Source organism: Cystoisospora suis (genome assembly GCF_002600585.1).
Source record: "Cystoisospora suis strain Wien I chromosome Unknown contig_1908, whole genome shotgun sequence".
NCBI classification, from domain to species: domain Eukaryota; phylum Apicomplexa; class Conoidasida; order Eucoccidiorida; family Sarcocystidae; genus Cystoisospora; species Cystoisospora suis.
In genome coordinates this window covers 24,439-39,783 of record NW_027154708.1, presented here as the reverse complement: position 1 = coordinate 39,783, position 15,345 = coordinate 24,439, and the positions used below count along the sequence as shown (strand labels likewise).

General features: G+C 45.7%; 1 protein-coding gene across 1 annotated transcript; it reads right to left on the bottom strand.

Annotated features, from left to right (window-relative positions):
* Positions 1–40: 40 nt before the first annotated feature.
* CSUI_004159 (uncharacterized protein) lies at positions 41–14,828 on the bottom strand. Its single transcript, XM_068064353.1, has 12 exons — positions 12,236–14,828; positions 10,860–11,598; positions 9,953–10,322; positions 8,583–8,794; positions 7,636–7,833; positions 6,505–6,644; positions 5,811–5,905; positions 4,738–4,885; positions 3,794–4,253; positions 3,078–3,185; positions 2,226–2,651; positions 41–1,452 (listed from the first exon to the last, which is right to left on the bottom strand). Exons 1-12 carry the CDS (start codon positions 14,176–14,178, stop codon positions 1,444–1,446), a joined length of 4,848 nt encoding a protein of 1,615 aa, XP_067923671.1. The 5' UTR covers positions 14,179–14,828; the 3' UTR covers positions 41–1,443.
* Positions 14,829–15,345: the final 517 nt, after the last annotated feature.

Sequence of the window (15,345 nt, the reverse complement as noted above, 5' to 3'; positions counted from 1 at the left end):
CGCTAGTAATACAGGCCTTCGGCTAAAGGTTCATTCAACTGACGGTTAGAAAGTTCTCCGTGAAAAAACCAGATCCAAGTCGCCAGATCTCAGCGTCAAAGCGAGGCACCGCGCTCTATTAGGCAACTGTAGCCACTTAGTATATGACAGGTCCCACCGCTACTCTGCGAAACCGTATCGCTCGTTGGCATGCCCGGACACGCTCCACCGAGTGAAACACACCACTTCAGGAGGAGTGCATCTGTTTTCTGCAGAGCCAGCCATCGTCTTCAGAAGACATGTCAGTTGAATATAGGGAAGGAATGCTATTATGGGGGGCACATACGAATCTCTTCGACACCAGGTACCCCTCACAAACTGCAAGTACGCTAGTTGCTGTCGTGGGAAGACCGCGAAAGCCTCGACGCCAACCCACACCGCTCCTGCTATAAGCATGCAGGCTAGTGAGCTAGCCGTTGATGCCGAAAGCACAACGCACAATGCACGAGAGGAGCTCACTCACATTTGTTATCTTGGAGCGCTGAAAGCTGAGGCATCTGCGGCATGTTCCTCGGTGCACCGATGGTGATGCTGCAGAGCTCTGTTCCTCTCAGCATAGTGCCGTGTATTCCCTCGTCGTGAGCTATCTCCGGTGACCAAACCGAAAGTTTCACGGGTCTCGGTTGACGACGGCAGCACAGCCGAAAGGAAAGAACAACATCTTCCCCGACAAAACCTTTTTCTCAAAGATAGAGTGGTATGCTTCCTTGATCTCATTAAGCCGATGGACCTCTCCCTGTCCAGCCGTTATATCCAATATCACGACCTGTGTATCTCTACAGGTATAGAACGCGAATAATGACCTGTGATTGCACGTCGTGAACTTTGGCTGGTCTTTTGGCCGGTTCTACGCGGCCCGGCTGCTGCTCTCACAGAAAATGCAGAAACACTTGCTTTCACTTGTTGATTCGATCTGCCTTCGCCTCGAGTACACACGTGGCGACTCCGTACTTGTCAGAAAAACTCTTGGTAGTGAGGGCAGTAGGACTGACACCGACGGAAGAGTAGACAACGGAGAGATCCATCTGACAAACTCACTGTCGTTCTCCTGACAGTGGAGATTACCGCCTAGAGGGATAGATCTTGAAGCCTTGAGGATTATCTTTTTCTTAATCAACAGGCGTCTTGGAATGACCTCTATGCCTGGTCTATATTGCTCCACGCTCACGAGCCTTGTGAGTCTAACACCGTTGATGTATTGTCCTGTCCTCGTGCTTCCCGCGTGTCATTCAGCACACAGCAAACACTCGTGAGAGGAATTGAACCTGCGCGAAGTTTACAGCATAATTTCAACCACTGCACGCCGATAATCAAACTCAGGCTTGTTTCAGAGATGCCGCATGTAGGTCTTCTTCCCTTGTGAGCGGACGGACACGCGCGCTTAGAAAACGGCGCAGCTCGAGGTTACCTTCCCTGGGGATCAGATCACAGACAACACATAAGACTGAGCGAGCTTCCTTGAAGAAGGCAAAGAAAAGAAGAAGTCGTTTTTCTACGTGCTGACACATACAGATGACTTACCATTGATTGATGAGCATTGCTTTCCGAACATTCGTCGCTGTTTGCGCGTCAGGATCGCAAACGAGACCACCAAAAAGCGCGCGATTCGGTAGGGTGTGAGTTCAGCTGGGGGTAAGCAAGCTAATGTGCATGGGAGTTTACTGCATGTGCACTGGAGCACAGGCACATAGATTTCAGATGCATAGCTTTTCGCTCCTGTTTGAAGGGGCGATCAGCTCTCTTCCTATGCTGAAAAACTCTCCTAGTGAAATCTTTCCGCTGATGGCGGTGCCTTGTTCCTATGATATAAAGACTGCAACGTCTCACTACTTGTAGAAGATACCTCAGTAGTTTGTGTATATATATATATATAAAGTAGGTTTGTATATATATATACACATATTCTAAGTGGATATACATTTACATGAGTAACGGAGAGACCTCTTCCACTCACTGTTTCTGTCCGTGCATTGATCCGATCGTAGCACAATCTTAACACTGCAGAAACAAAGTGTCAAAAGTGAGTGGTCGAAGCTTGGCTCTTCTCTTCACACATCAGTTTGGTTCGTGAGACCTAGAATCAAGACCGTGAAGTTCACATAGGGTGAAGTTATATTCATATCAATTCTCTCCCAACTTCGATCAGTGATCAGCTGAGCCATCTTTATGCGTGCATGCAAGCCTACTCGAAGAGAAGCCGATTTTTTTCCAAGAAGATCGTAGAAATCATCTACACTAAGGACATCCGCAGGATCAACACCTTCAGGTATCCCATGGGCATCTCTTCGGCCACCCGGATCGTTCAAGTCGATTTCTATATCATCTTGGAGATCTTCCTCTCTTTGTGAATGACGTCCCTCGGCGTAATAGCGTTCTATATCCTCTTCATCCACAATTTCAAACTCGTCATGATCGCGTACATTTCGAAGGAAGCTTCCTTCCTGATCTTCTACCTGATCAGCCGCCCCGCGAAGAACTTCTTCCTGCCTTGAGTCGGGAGGCTTCTCCTGCGCGGCGATATAGCGACGTTGAAGAGTTGACGGAATCTCCGAAAGAATTCTACGCCAGCGGGGATCTCCTGAGAGTCTCAGTCGCTTGATAACCTCATCCAACTGTACATACACAAGAAACACTTCAGTCTCTAGGCTCTAAAAGAGCCACCCCTTCCGTCACGCCGAGAGAATAAGGAAGGCTCCATGAGGCGACACACAGAACGAAGTCTTTTGATCGGTCTCTTCATTCCTTCAAAGCATTGGAGTATTCTTCTATATCTGAGATGTCTATTGATTACAGAAATAGAAACAAGTCCCACCGCTTGGAAGATAAAAATTAAAGGAAGGAAGAATGTGAACAGTTATTTGAGAGAGCATACAACGAGAAAAAGCTGAAAGATAGGGGTATGAATGAGGAATAAAGAGCTCGAGCTCTATCTATCTATCTTTAATCTATCTATCTTTAATCTATCTATCTATCTATCGTCTTTGATCCAGCCCCTGTCCCGCCTGATCTCCTTGGTCGCTCAGTTTTCCTTTACTTACCTTTATCCATTCAGCTCCATGTAAGTCATCCATATGTCTCTCAACACATGTAAGAATTCTATCTGAGACTTCAGGATGAGCATCCGCCGATAAAATCCCGCTTCGCACCTATCAGAACCATCAAGGAGATTGGCATACTAGAGAAGTCATACGAGAAGAGATGCAGACAAGCCGGAAAGTTCTAGCTTTCCCCCCACCTCCAATGTTCTTCCCATGGAGTGCCAGAAATCTTACCCGCCGTCTGTCTTTCTACGGTATGTATACCTTTCGTGTGAGAAAGCCCCTGTTAGGCTGTCATTCTATCACTCCTCAGTGAACGTCTAAGCCCTAGAGTGTATGTACATGCCACCGAGTTCTTTGTCCATGGCTCCCTCTCTCTCTATATCTGTACATGTATATATATGCATCTATCTAGTATAGCCTCTGTTTACAGATGCTATCGGAGAAAAGTAAAGTAAATGGAAGATAGCGGCGAGATGCAGAGGGGGTGAATATACTGAAGAGAAAGAAAGAAGTCTGAATGGACCAACGAGAATACAGCCGTTACGAAGTTGCCTCCAAGGGGTGTATATACAGAAGAGAGCTATCGACGAACGACGGGAGAGAAGCTGAAGTCGTGGAGACGAGAGGGCCGCTGTGCAGGTAGAGAAAAACAGCAAGTGCTATAGAAATAATATAAAGAAGAGAAAAGTATAGAAGATGAGAATAAGACGTACCAAGGCAGTAAGGGCATCCACAAAGACATTGAAGGGTACATGTATAGAAGAGCCACCCGGTAATTGAATAAATTCCTGCTTTACGAAATGCTCTTCTTCTTCTTTTATCATTCTCTCCTTTCTATTTAAATTCAGTCTCTCTTCTGTCTCTAGGCATGTCGATGTTTCGCCAAAGGGTGAAGACGGCGTAGAGACAACGGATAGACTGCTGCTCCTTGTTTCTTCGCTTAGGAGTAGTTCATTAGGAAAAGAAACAGAGGGGGGAGAGGATGAAGCAAATGGCGAAGGTAAAGAATGAGAAGATGACAAGGTTGCAGGTCCATTCATAACCATGGACTTGACTAGATCAAGAAGTCGCCGCGTTGCAGAACAATCCTGGTGAAGGGTCGGAAGAAGATGAACACTTGAAAAGAGAAAGGAGACAAGAAATTTGACCGTAGAGAGATCCAACTTCTCGGGCCTACAGAAGAAAGGGGGATAGACATGAGAACAATCAAGAAGAAAAGAGGGAGTAAGAATTACCGAAAGAGATAGCGAGAAACATTCCGGATGCGTAGAAGGATTCATTACACTCTGACACACCGCAGTACATGTATATGCACACATGGAGAGAGAAGTATATAAAGAAAACACGTAGGTACATGTACACATATACATATATGCAGATATGTGGTCTGTTTCCCTTAGGGGCTGAGTTCTTCACTTCAAATAGAATCGTAGAAAGAGAAGCGACAAGGCTGTTCTCTACCCCTCTCCCTCTCTTGGCAATCCTCTACAGTCATCCCTTATCTTCGTAGAGATAAACTACCCATCTAGTATCTTAGCCTATACATACCAACGCTTCACACATGGAAATAACTCCCGCCGAATCCCACGAACTCCAGACTAGGCATATAGACATAAGGACAATAGGTCATCAAGATTTATCCTTTTTCTTTGACTACCTTTTAGCTTCAAAGTAGCTTGCGGCCGCAGATAAAAAGGTTTGGTCAGAAACTCCTAGATGTGCAAGACTCGCGGCTATCCATGCTAACTCAGCGAGAGAACATTTCCCCGTCGACAGGAGAGTAGGCATGACTTGACGAAGTTGATCTGGGAGAAAGAGAAGATAAACTCCCGGGGAGATAAAGTATAGACAGAGATCAAGATACCAACAAGAGAGAGATGGGCCATGGGCAGACAGGGACACCGAGAGATATACATCAGTGATAGAAGACGCTACCGTCTTGCCGTCTTGTCAGAGAACAATGAATGATACACGACGACAAGGCCTCTCAGGCAATCAAAGCAAAGGAGATGTAACTACCTCGTTATGATCACGTCTCATAAGGCAGCTATGTATCTACGTAGGGATGGATGTGAATAAGAGCAGTCATGAGCGGCATTTCTATTTTCTATAGCGGACTCGCTAGGTAGGAGATGAACTGACTACACAGGGGTCGGCTGGTCAGGTAAAGAGAGCAAGCGGGTAATAAGACCCAGATACTTCGCTCGATATTCAATGCCTCTCTCTCTGCTTTCCCTGTAGGCACACATGTGTAGAGTTCATGTAGACAGACACCCGCATCTCGACGTGTATATACGGGTATTGTATAAGAAACACTGTGTCTGCAGGAGATGTATCTTTCCAGGAGAAACGAAAGACAAGTATACTATAGCGACACCAACATTCACACATGAAGAGAAGAGCCTCCCGTGAACTGGCTGACTACTAGAAACGTCCGGATGAAGACGTAGATTCATACATACATTCTCGAAGATAGGGCACTCAACTTCTTTATAGCCTATTCTATCTACTTTATCGACAAGACACCATAGCATGCCTACAAAGGGAAATCCCATTAAAACCCCCTCATACTTCACGAAGATAAACAACACATCTGATAGAGACTGAAGAATCTGTCTCTCTCCTGTACAAGGGAAGTGGCCAAGGGGAGGGAGAGAAGGAATAGCCAGCCATCCGGAGAAGAGAACCTTGGTTGGAGAAACCAGCCTCAAGCCAATTGACTGTACGTACACTCGAGTAACTCGACATCTGTCACCCCTGCAAGACTGCAGGCATGAAGAATCATAGCCACGTCCACGGCTCGAAAGTCGGCTTTCTCTGTCTCGCTGTACAGCAGGATGAAAAGAATGAAACATAGACACACAACAACACACAAACGAAGAAGAGATAAAAGAAGAATACTTGACACGTAGATAGACAGCGTTCCATTCCAAGAGGGGGGGATCTTGATCGAAGAGCTTGGTAGGATAACCAACATAGAAAAGGAAAAGAAAGGGAAACACCAAGAGACACGCGAGACGTTTCAGGAGGCTTCTATCGAATAGTCATAGTGGGAGGAGAAGAGCTTTCAAGTCAAAATCTCACAGCTTGTGGAAACCTTTCATCCATTCTAGTAGGCATAATCTCGGATGGTGCTGCCTCCAAGTAGTAAACGAGCTAAATGTGCACGTCTCCTTCAAGACGTTCGACAGCTTCGATGATGCTTTCTTCGCTCGATAATTTTCCTCGGCATCAAGCATAGAGACTCATAACCATAGAGCTAAACCCCTCGGCACGAATGCGATGCGGACCATACAACACATCTATCTATCTATATCTATCTATCTATCTATCTTTAATCTATCTATGTATCTATCTATCTATCCATAGCCAGCAGAGGGAGGTATCTCTTGTGTCTTTCCATACCCCTCCCCGACAGACTTACTTTCTCTTTTTGATTTCTATGAGGATTCTCCTAGCCAGGCGCTCAGTGTCGTTGCTAGACGGGACAGCTCGGACTAAGCTCCATAAGATAACAATTAACTCCTGTTGGCTGTAACTTCTCAGTGAGTCTTCTTCTTGAAGCTTCACACATCGTCATAGGATTGGAGTGTCATAGACAAGACAGCCTTAGTATTATCACCCGGAAGGCCGTGAAGTTGAGAGAAAAGCCAACCGCATAGCACATCGTCCTACCTTCACGGCATACGTACGTGTATATATGAATAGATAGATATATAGATAGACAGATATATACGCACGTCTTTATTGTAGTCACATATGTATGACCAACTGCGACAAGGCCGACTTCAAGCCTACAGTTGTGCCGAAGATTCTCTAGCCTCTATATAGTCGTCGAGCATTTCTATTCATTTCTTCTGTCTCTTTTTCTCCTTGAGAGTCTCACGTAAGTTTTCCAAGGAGACACTCGACGCATCCATGCAGGCCTGAAAGACATCTAGGCCCTCCTTCCGTCCCTTCCTCTCACCCACATTACGTAGAACTCCCAAACCAAGAAGAATGGCACATAAGCATTCAACTTGAAAAGAGAAGAAGAAAAGTCTCTACAAGCTGGTTCAAGACGCAAGATTCCTGTGTACGCGATATCTTGCTATTCCATCCGCTAGAGCTATTCCCGGAAGAAGAGGAAGACTAGACACAGTAGTTGGAGACGCCACTGTGCTTCCTCCCCCTGTCTCCTTGCTGATACTTGAGTCCGATATTCCCTACTACCATCTACTCCTGTTACAAGATGATAAGCGGAAGATACCACACTTCTCACTACACTACGTCCCATGCGAAGGTGAAAGAACCGTAGCAGTCATAGTAGTAGTAGGAGTAGTTGCGAAGAAACAGTTGAAAAGAAAAAGACGAGGGGGGGGGGGCCTTCCAACAAGCATCTCCATAGGTTCTTATGCGAAGACATACAAAGACACCTAAGATAGATACCTGCCCTTACCATGCTATAACACACACTCTCTCTCTATACATCTATACATGCATACAGCATATACATATATGTCTATATCATTCATATGTGGCTAGATATAGAAATGCGTGAGGGTTGGTGACTTACAGCTGTGAAGATAGATTCTCCAAGACGTTTGAAGTGAACATTTTCTACAGCCCATTTCGCTAAGGCCCAGCAGCACATTGAGAAGTTCGGTGCCCGGAAGTGTCGAACCCGATGGGCTAGGAGATCACTCAGAGTCTGAAGAACCCCACGGTCTTGACAGTTCACCCGGCTAAATGCATAGAGTAAGATAGTCGCTGTCTGTTGTGAAGAAGAGAAAGAGGAAACAGAAAAAGAGAAGAGAAAGAAAGAAAGTGGCAGGAGAGGAGAATGTCTTGTCTTTCACGTCTTCTTCCTTGTAACAATGATGGACTGTCGTCTGTCTCTCCCCTACGTTAGGAAAAAGATGAGATGTTAGAGCTGGCCAAGATAGCTTGAGGTGAATCTGACAGACTAGGCCGGGCAGCTCTTTTAGCCTCTAGGCAACTCAGGGATGGCGGGAGACTCTTTATGAGATTTCTGCAATATAAAGAGGCTTCAAGCGACTCTTTCGTTAGGAAAACAGCGAAGAGCCAGAAGACACTATGGAGTAGGGAGATACACCTCATAGAGATAGGCTCCTTTCTCTCCAGACTGTCACACTAACAGTGCTAGGATTCAAGTCAAATTTCTTCTTTTACAGGAAACACGAAGTCAATTAGGGTCTCTTAACATCTTTCTGTATCGATCAGACTCTTACAATCTTCTTCATGAGAAGGAGTCTTGTATGTTCTATCATGAAAGATCACAAGTTTTGCCTGCATGTTCTTTACGCCAGCAGAAGGGTGGGAGGCAACAACGGAGTGATCATTCTCTCTCGGCTTTTTCTCGATTTCTTCCTACTTTTTATCCTTTCAGAGCTGTCTTTAGATCGCTAGATGTTTCATGTCTTACACTTGTCTAGCCGTCTTTAGATCGCTATATCATTTGTGTTCTAGACCTTTCTCAAGCCATTCTTGCTTAGGTCTTACTTGGACATCGAAGGTATGTGCTCTCTGGCGCACCTCCCGAGCGATCTCTTCAAAGACTTGATGCATGCAGTCACGAAGAGAGGGACGATTAAGCTTTGTTAACGCCCAAGCGACGTTACTTAATCCTTGACCTGACATTTCACTTAATCTTCTTAGCGCCTGACGGCAAAGAGCTTCAAGAGTCTGATCAAGATAACTACCGTTCATCATCCCTGGGGGAGGATATAAAGCAAAGTTGATGAGGAAGAGAGATAGCAAGTAAAGAAGACATCTGTATAGGATCTATAAAAGACAAGATCGAGAAAGATACTTCCCTCATTGTTCTTCAAGATCCCAACCATATCATACACGTCTCATAAACTCCTCCTCCTCCTTTTCCTTCTTGTTGTCATGCATGCCTCTCCCTGTCAACTGCTGCTGCGGGAAGGCAATAGCTCTGGATGGAAAGTCAAATGCTCTTCGCAATCGACATATGAAGGAATGCACAGACTTCCCCCCTTGTTATTTTGCCAGGCGTCACACTGCTCTTATGGATCTCTCTATCCTCCGGCTAGGGTATTCATCTTCACCTATATATATATATATATATACATACAGATATAGATACGTACTTACGCATAGATACGGACATCGGCAGATGGAATGTTTATGTAGACATGCAGATACACATTGCGGGGGACATGCATACATGCATCGCTCCCCATCTGCATGTATACATATATACAGAGAGAGAGAGACAGATATATACAGATATAGATATCTACAGCTACGTAGAGGAAGAAGGTGTATATGTATGTGTGTATATATGCATGCGTCTCTGAAGCTTTGTATAGGAAGAAGGAGGGTAGGTAAAAGACGGATGCTGAAGTGTTCTGCATGCAACCAAAGAAGCGACTTCACGGGGAGACGTTATATATAAAGAAAGGGAGCAGACCAAGAGTAGAGTTTTTAGTACCGCATGCCTAGGTAGAGGACTACTTCGATCTACGTTAGTATAAACATAGAGCTTTCTTCAACAGCTACGTCTGGAATGTAACTTTATACATGCATGAAGACAGTTGTATAGGAAGTCTTTCATAAAGTGAAGAGGAGCGTGCATGAGTGAAGCGACTAGAGAGAGAAGATAGGAAACGTCCTCCACACACAAACTCCTGCTACTCTTGTACTTCCCTCTATACGCCTGCCTCATGCAGATCACTCACGAGAAGACCTGAGATCGCTCTTTCTTCCTTGACCTTCCTCCTACTTGATTTTCTCTCATACACCTACACAAACAGACACCTTCCTCTTCTTCTTCTTTTCTTCCTTTCTCCGATCTCCTCCTTAACAAAGGTCCTCCGCATAGATAAACGAACTCACACTTCACTTACCTCGTTGTGGCAGTTGTCCTGCAGACGCAGTCATAAGTCTGACAGCCTCATCATCATCATCCTTCTTCTTCTTCTTCTTCTCTTTATCATTTCCAATCATTTCGAAGGAAGACTTCTCTGTAGTATCTCTTGTAGAATCTTCTTCTTGAAGCGTCGGAAGACGGTCGGTATGCCTTTCATTCTGTCTCTCATCTCGATCACCCTCTCCCCACGTCGATCCGAATCGAAAGGAGGTGTCATTCTCTGAGGAAAGATCGCCATCTGGCTGTTCTCGTGTTGCCGATGAAGATGTAGACGTCGCTCGGGAAGAAGAGGATGGAGAAAGAAGAGGACCCAGGTTTGCTAAAGCGTATAGACATATGGACACTTCCTGAGAGAGAGACACAGATAGAAAAAGAGAGGAGTAAGAAGACGAAAGTAAGGAGCGAAGAAGATAGAGCCGAAAGAAAGGTGATGTAGATGAAGTGTTGATATAGTAGAAACAAAGACAGAGAAACAGCATGAAAGACTAGGAGATCAAGAAAGAACACCGTCAAAAGACACTTCCCCGCGGAAACTCTTCACAGGTGACTCCTATCGAAAGAGTTGCCCGTAACCTGATGCCATATCTAGTGTGCTAAAACATCAGGCTCCTTGAAGAGCACAGAGGAGGTCGTCTTTCCTCGGCAGGTTCTCATTCACGAGGCCAAAACAACTAGAGAGATGCCGTCTCTACCACGGAGTTTACAGAGACGTCTACAGTCTCTTCCTTCCTTTCTTTCCTTCTGAGCATTGGGGATACCTGTATACAAGACTGAGTAGCAAGTTTCTCATAGAGAGAAGGAAGATAGAGAAAAATATAGGGGGAGGCAGTATATCTGCAAGCAAAGAGAAGACCGCCATATGTCCCAACTCCCTGTCGACTTACCTGAGCTGAGAGAAAGGCTGCTTTCTCTAGTAAAGCTTGAGTTACCTTGACGTTCCAGAAGACTTCGTTGCTATACCTGCATTTACTCGCACCCCATACAAGCATTGCTAGACCAGACGGTCTTAACATTCTTAAGGTACGATCACGAGGACGTCTACTGGATACTCCTTTCTTCTTTCCTTCTTTCTTATTCTTCTGAGAGAGGCCTTGTTGAAGGCTTTTCGACGGGATCGCTTTGTGCTCTTGCATGCTATCAGGGTTCGTTCCTTTATCATGAAGAGAGGGGGCATGGAAAGACTCCTCTCGATCCATAGGAGAGCTCCTGTCCCCACTTGACCCCAACTGACAACTAGATAAGGAGACAGACGAAGAGACAGCGTCCGATGCGTTTGCATGTGGAACAGAAAGATGAAGATGAGGATGTAATGTCTCCTTCGCTGTTTCTGTTGTCTGCTGATTCTTCTCCTTTTGTCTGCAGCTCCCATTGGGTTCAAGTAGCTCCTCAAATACAGGCGATACGCGGTGGGGGTCTTGTTCTTCTTCTTCTTTTCTGTCTTCTGCTTTATCATCTGAATGGACATCGACAGCTCGAAGAAGTTGATAGACTAGAGGCCGAAGAGAAGGTAAGAGATAAAGACGGAGTTTGGCAAGAGACCATGGAACGACGGCGAGGTCGATCACCCTGGAGAACCCACGAAGTTGCAACTTCAAAGCGAGATCTTGAAGAAGAGATAAAAACCTGGTCTCAACAAGAGACACAGAGAAGAATTCAAAAGCAAGGCATTGATCGATACATTCATCTATCTACCTATCTTTAATCTCTCTACAGATCTACCTGTCTAGCTGTTATCTATCGCTTATCTATCTATGTATCTATCTTTCATCTAATCATCTATCTATCTTTGGTCTGTCTATCGGTCTTTACTGTTGTATCTCTTTAGCTATCTACTTCTGCAAGGCCTCACTTGAAGATATGCTAGAAGTGTAGAAGAGAAAAGAGAAGAAGAGATGACAAGATCACTCCTCTTTCTACTGCAGAGACGACAAGGGAAACTACACAGACTCAAAGAGAAGAACTTCGAGACCGGCCACACTCTGATACATAGACAGATCCAAAGCAGACAATACAGATAGACAGGAAAAGATGAAGGATAGACCATTCTGAAAAGCCCGAAAGACCTCTGAGTTCAGAAGCATCAGAGAAGAGATAAGGAAAGGGACCGTCCATAAGATCACCTCCTGTGTTGAAGATTTCCAATCTTGAGGATGTAAAGAGCCTAGAGAAGTGAGGAAAAGACTTGCGTCTTTGAAAAGAGAAGAACAACTAAAAACAGAGAGGTGAAGATCATGAAGAAAGAGAGATATCCTTTTCTTACTCTTCATTCGTGACAAGAGACTTCCATTTCTGTGTAAGATCAAATTCATCTTCTTCTTCTTCTCCCTCCTCTTGATGTGTATCTCCTACGGCCGTTCCTGTCATGGTTGTACTCCCCCTTGTTCCTCGTCTCTCTGGATCTTCTTGAGCTTTCCTTGGTGAAGAATAAGGAGGATGAGAAGAGAAAGAAGTCGACCCGAGTCTTTTTCTTCTGAGAGAAGAAGCATGGTTAAAGTGCGAAATGGGTTCTTCTTCATATGCAGAGATGATCTTGGCGAGAGACTGTAAAGCGATCGCCCCATGCACATCATCCATGCGAGATCGATACTTCGATACAAGACGGAGAACTGGTTCGACGTACCTCGCAGAGGAGAGCCGATGACTCAGATAAAGATGAAAAGGTAAGAGAGGTGTTCTCTGGCTAGATGGATGGAGATGAGAAGAGAAGTCTCTGGAGAGAATAGGAGGTTTCAGACGACTCCTATCAGAGAAGGGTAAATCTTGACTGAAAGAAAGATCTTTATGAGATAGGAAAGAAGTGACCGGACGATCATCTTCTTCTCTTCGTGAGTTGTGCTCTTCTTGCTCCTCTTCTTCGTTGCTGTCTGTATGATCTTCATCTCCTTCTTCCTCGTCGTCCTCATCTTGAAAGAAAGAAGAATAAAGATTTCGAGCAAGGAGGGGACAACCTCTATAGAACGACTTTGCCCCAACTCCACCTTGAGGAGAAGGTGTAGGATAAGTAGAAGTAGGGCTTCCTAAAGAAGGCAAGAAGATGGATGAGCTGACGTGTCCCCTATGAGGGAGAGAGCAAAGAGGAAGAAGACATGGACGTCTAGGCTTTTTCTCTGCAAATCTTATGGGTGCTAGCGATGAAGGGAATGAGACATTAGAGTGACTCCCCTTCAGTGAAGAAGAATGTGACAAGCACGGCGAGAGAAATCCAGGATATCTCGCATGGAGAGGAGAAAAACTCGCAGGTCTTTTCTGGAGAAGAGAAGTCAAACTTCTACACGGAGGCGATGCTTTTGCCTGGTGTGATCTGGAAGGAGCAAGACAACAAGAGAGACTATGGCGAGTCAAGATCGCAGCAGAAATGAGAAGAGACGAAGGAAACCGACGGGGTCTTTTTGAAGGGGGAGCGAAAGAAAGAAGAGGTCTTAAAGAGGCAAGACGGTAAACAGGTAGCTTGAGACCAATAGGGTGAATCTCAGTTTGAAAGGATGATAGAGGCCAGATAGAGGTTAGAGAACATTTTTGATAGAGAGAAGGGTGTCTGAAAGAAAAGGGTTCCAAAGAGGAAGATAAAGTATGAGGAGACAAGAGACAAGAAAAGAGACGGTTCAAAGAGGGAGGCCTGACAGGAATGTCCTTCTCTCTGTTCCGACGTTGCATATAAGGATTCTCAGTGAAGAACGTCGTAGGTAGCCTCCAGTTGGTATACCCTCGAGGAGATAGACGACCTGAAAGGTTGAAAGGCTGTCTCACTGGGGCTGCAGCACAGAGGGCAATTGAAAGAGGACCGACCCCCTCTGGTGTATAAGAAGTGAAGAAGAGAAACAAACCCAGAAAAAGAGAGACGAAAACGAAGAATGCTTTTCTGTAGATGTTCGACCTGATGAGATTTTGACCTAAGTCCCGACTTCGTTTCTTGAAAGGGACAGAAAGAACCAGGAGACGGCTGTCATGACACGTGCTGACAAGCCAAGGACGGGACATGTCTCCTCGGCGGGACGTGGCTTTCTCACTTTTCTTCCGGGGGGGATGGAAGAAATGTTTCTGTTGCTTCTCTTGATGTGTTCTCCTTTCATAAGGATGGCGTTCCTGAGACATTCGCGAGAGCGAGGGACACCGCATAACATCTTTGGCTGTTGAAAGGTCTCCGCGAGAGAAGTTGGTCGTCCACCCTCTAGACGGGGCTTCTCTCACGGCCTGCAGCCCCATGGGGCTGACAGGTTCTTCTTTGGAGTGGAAGCAAGCCAGTTCCTTCAAACCTTCTACACCTAGACATTCTTCATAACATAGACAAATGTGTTGCTTGCCAAGAATGGACTCAAAGAACACTTTCTCTTCATTGACCCTCGGCCGTTCACACAAGTTGGTCTAGGGCTGGATGCCGGGTTGCTCTACACTTCGAGAAAACTGTCTTGTTCGGACCTTAGCTCTTCAGCAAGGAAAGAAGCGGAAAAAGAAGAGAGACCATCGGATAGCACAAGGCCAAGAAAAGAGGAGAAAGGGAGATGCAAGAGGGAAGTAAACATCGGGAGCTAGTTAACAACTGCGAACCTGTTTGTCTCTGCGGCTTGTAGTCAAGACTTGGTTAGAGCTTTCTCGATGAAGCTGCTGTCTTTATTCCCACGACTTCGCGGGTCGTTCCGCAGCTCGTAGAGACTGAAGAACCGTGCTGAAATGAGTGTAATCACCTCACAACAGCAGTCTGCTATCTCAGAGGAAAACGACCTGCACGACGGCCGTGCAGATCTGTGTCTCGTGTTGCATGCGCATGTGTGTATCGGGTGGGTCTGCATGTGACAGAGAGACACACGCAAAGTCCCACCCATACTTGTCCTCTCATCTCAACCAAGTGACCTTCGTACCTTGAGGACATCTTGCCATCTGTCGTCGCTTTCACCGTAAATAGCAATGCTTGTTCGAGTGAGAGGCCGGTGCTGTTTCGAATGTTGCACGGGCTTGCACACAATCTCTTCGTCCATTCGGCGAAGACGTGTTGCCTAACCGATGTCATATTCTTACAGGGGAGGGCGTCCGGTATAGAGGATGTGCCCAAAGCATCATTTGCTCGAAACAGGTCTTCGACTTCTAACGGAAATAAAGGACTCAAGAAAATCTAAGGGTCTCTGGAGCCGCACAGTCTAGGAAATGGGCGCGCCGGCGCATGCCCGCGAAACTACTCATGCTTCGAGACCCTTTGCTGCAGTAGGACAGAAGTGGCTTCACCTTCATCTCTTATTCACATCTCCCACGTGCACCCCCGACGTAGCTTGTAGTTATACGACGAGGAGCAGTTCATGGAAGCCCCTCGAGCTATAGAAATGGTAAGCACTGGCTCTGAGACTACGTGAACTTTTCTTAACGTGGGGACTGTGTAAG

What these genes read in the sequence shown, in the direction of transcription:
- CSUI_004159 (XM_068064353.1), bottom strand. Translation starts at nt 14,178, where the DNA reads ATGGGGCTGCAGGCCGTGAGAGAAGCCCCGTCTAGAGGGTGGACGACC. An exon ending in CACATACCTTCGATGTCCAA is followed by an intron (nt 7,834 to 8,582) that starts GTAAGACCTAAG and finishes TCTTCACAACAG; the next exon opens with ACAGCGACTATCTTACTCTA. An exon ending in AGATGTCGAGTTACTCGAGT is followed by an intron (nt 4,886 to 5,810) that starts GTACGTACAGTC and finishes TCTTTCTCCCAG; the next exon opens with ATCAACTTCGTCAAGTCATG.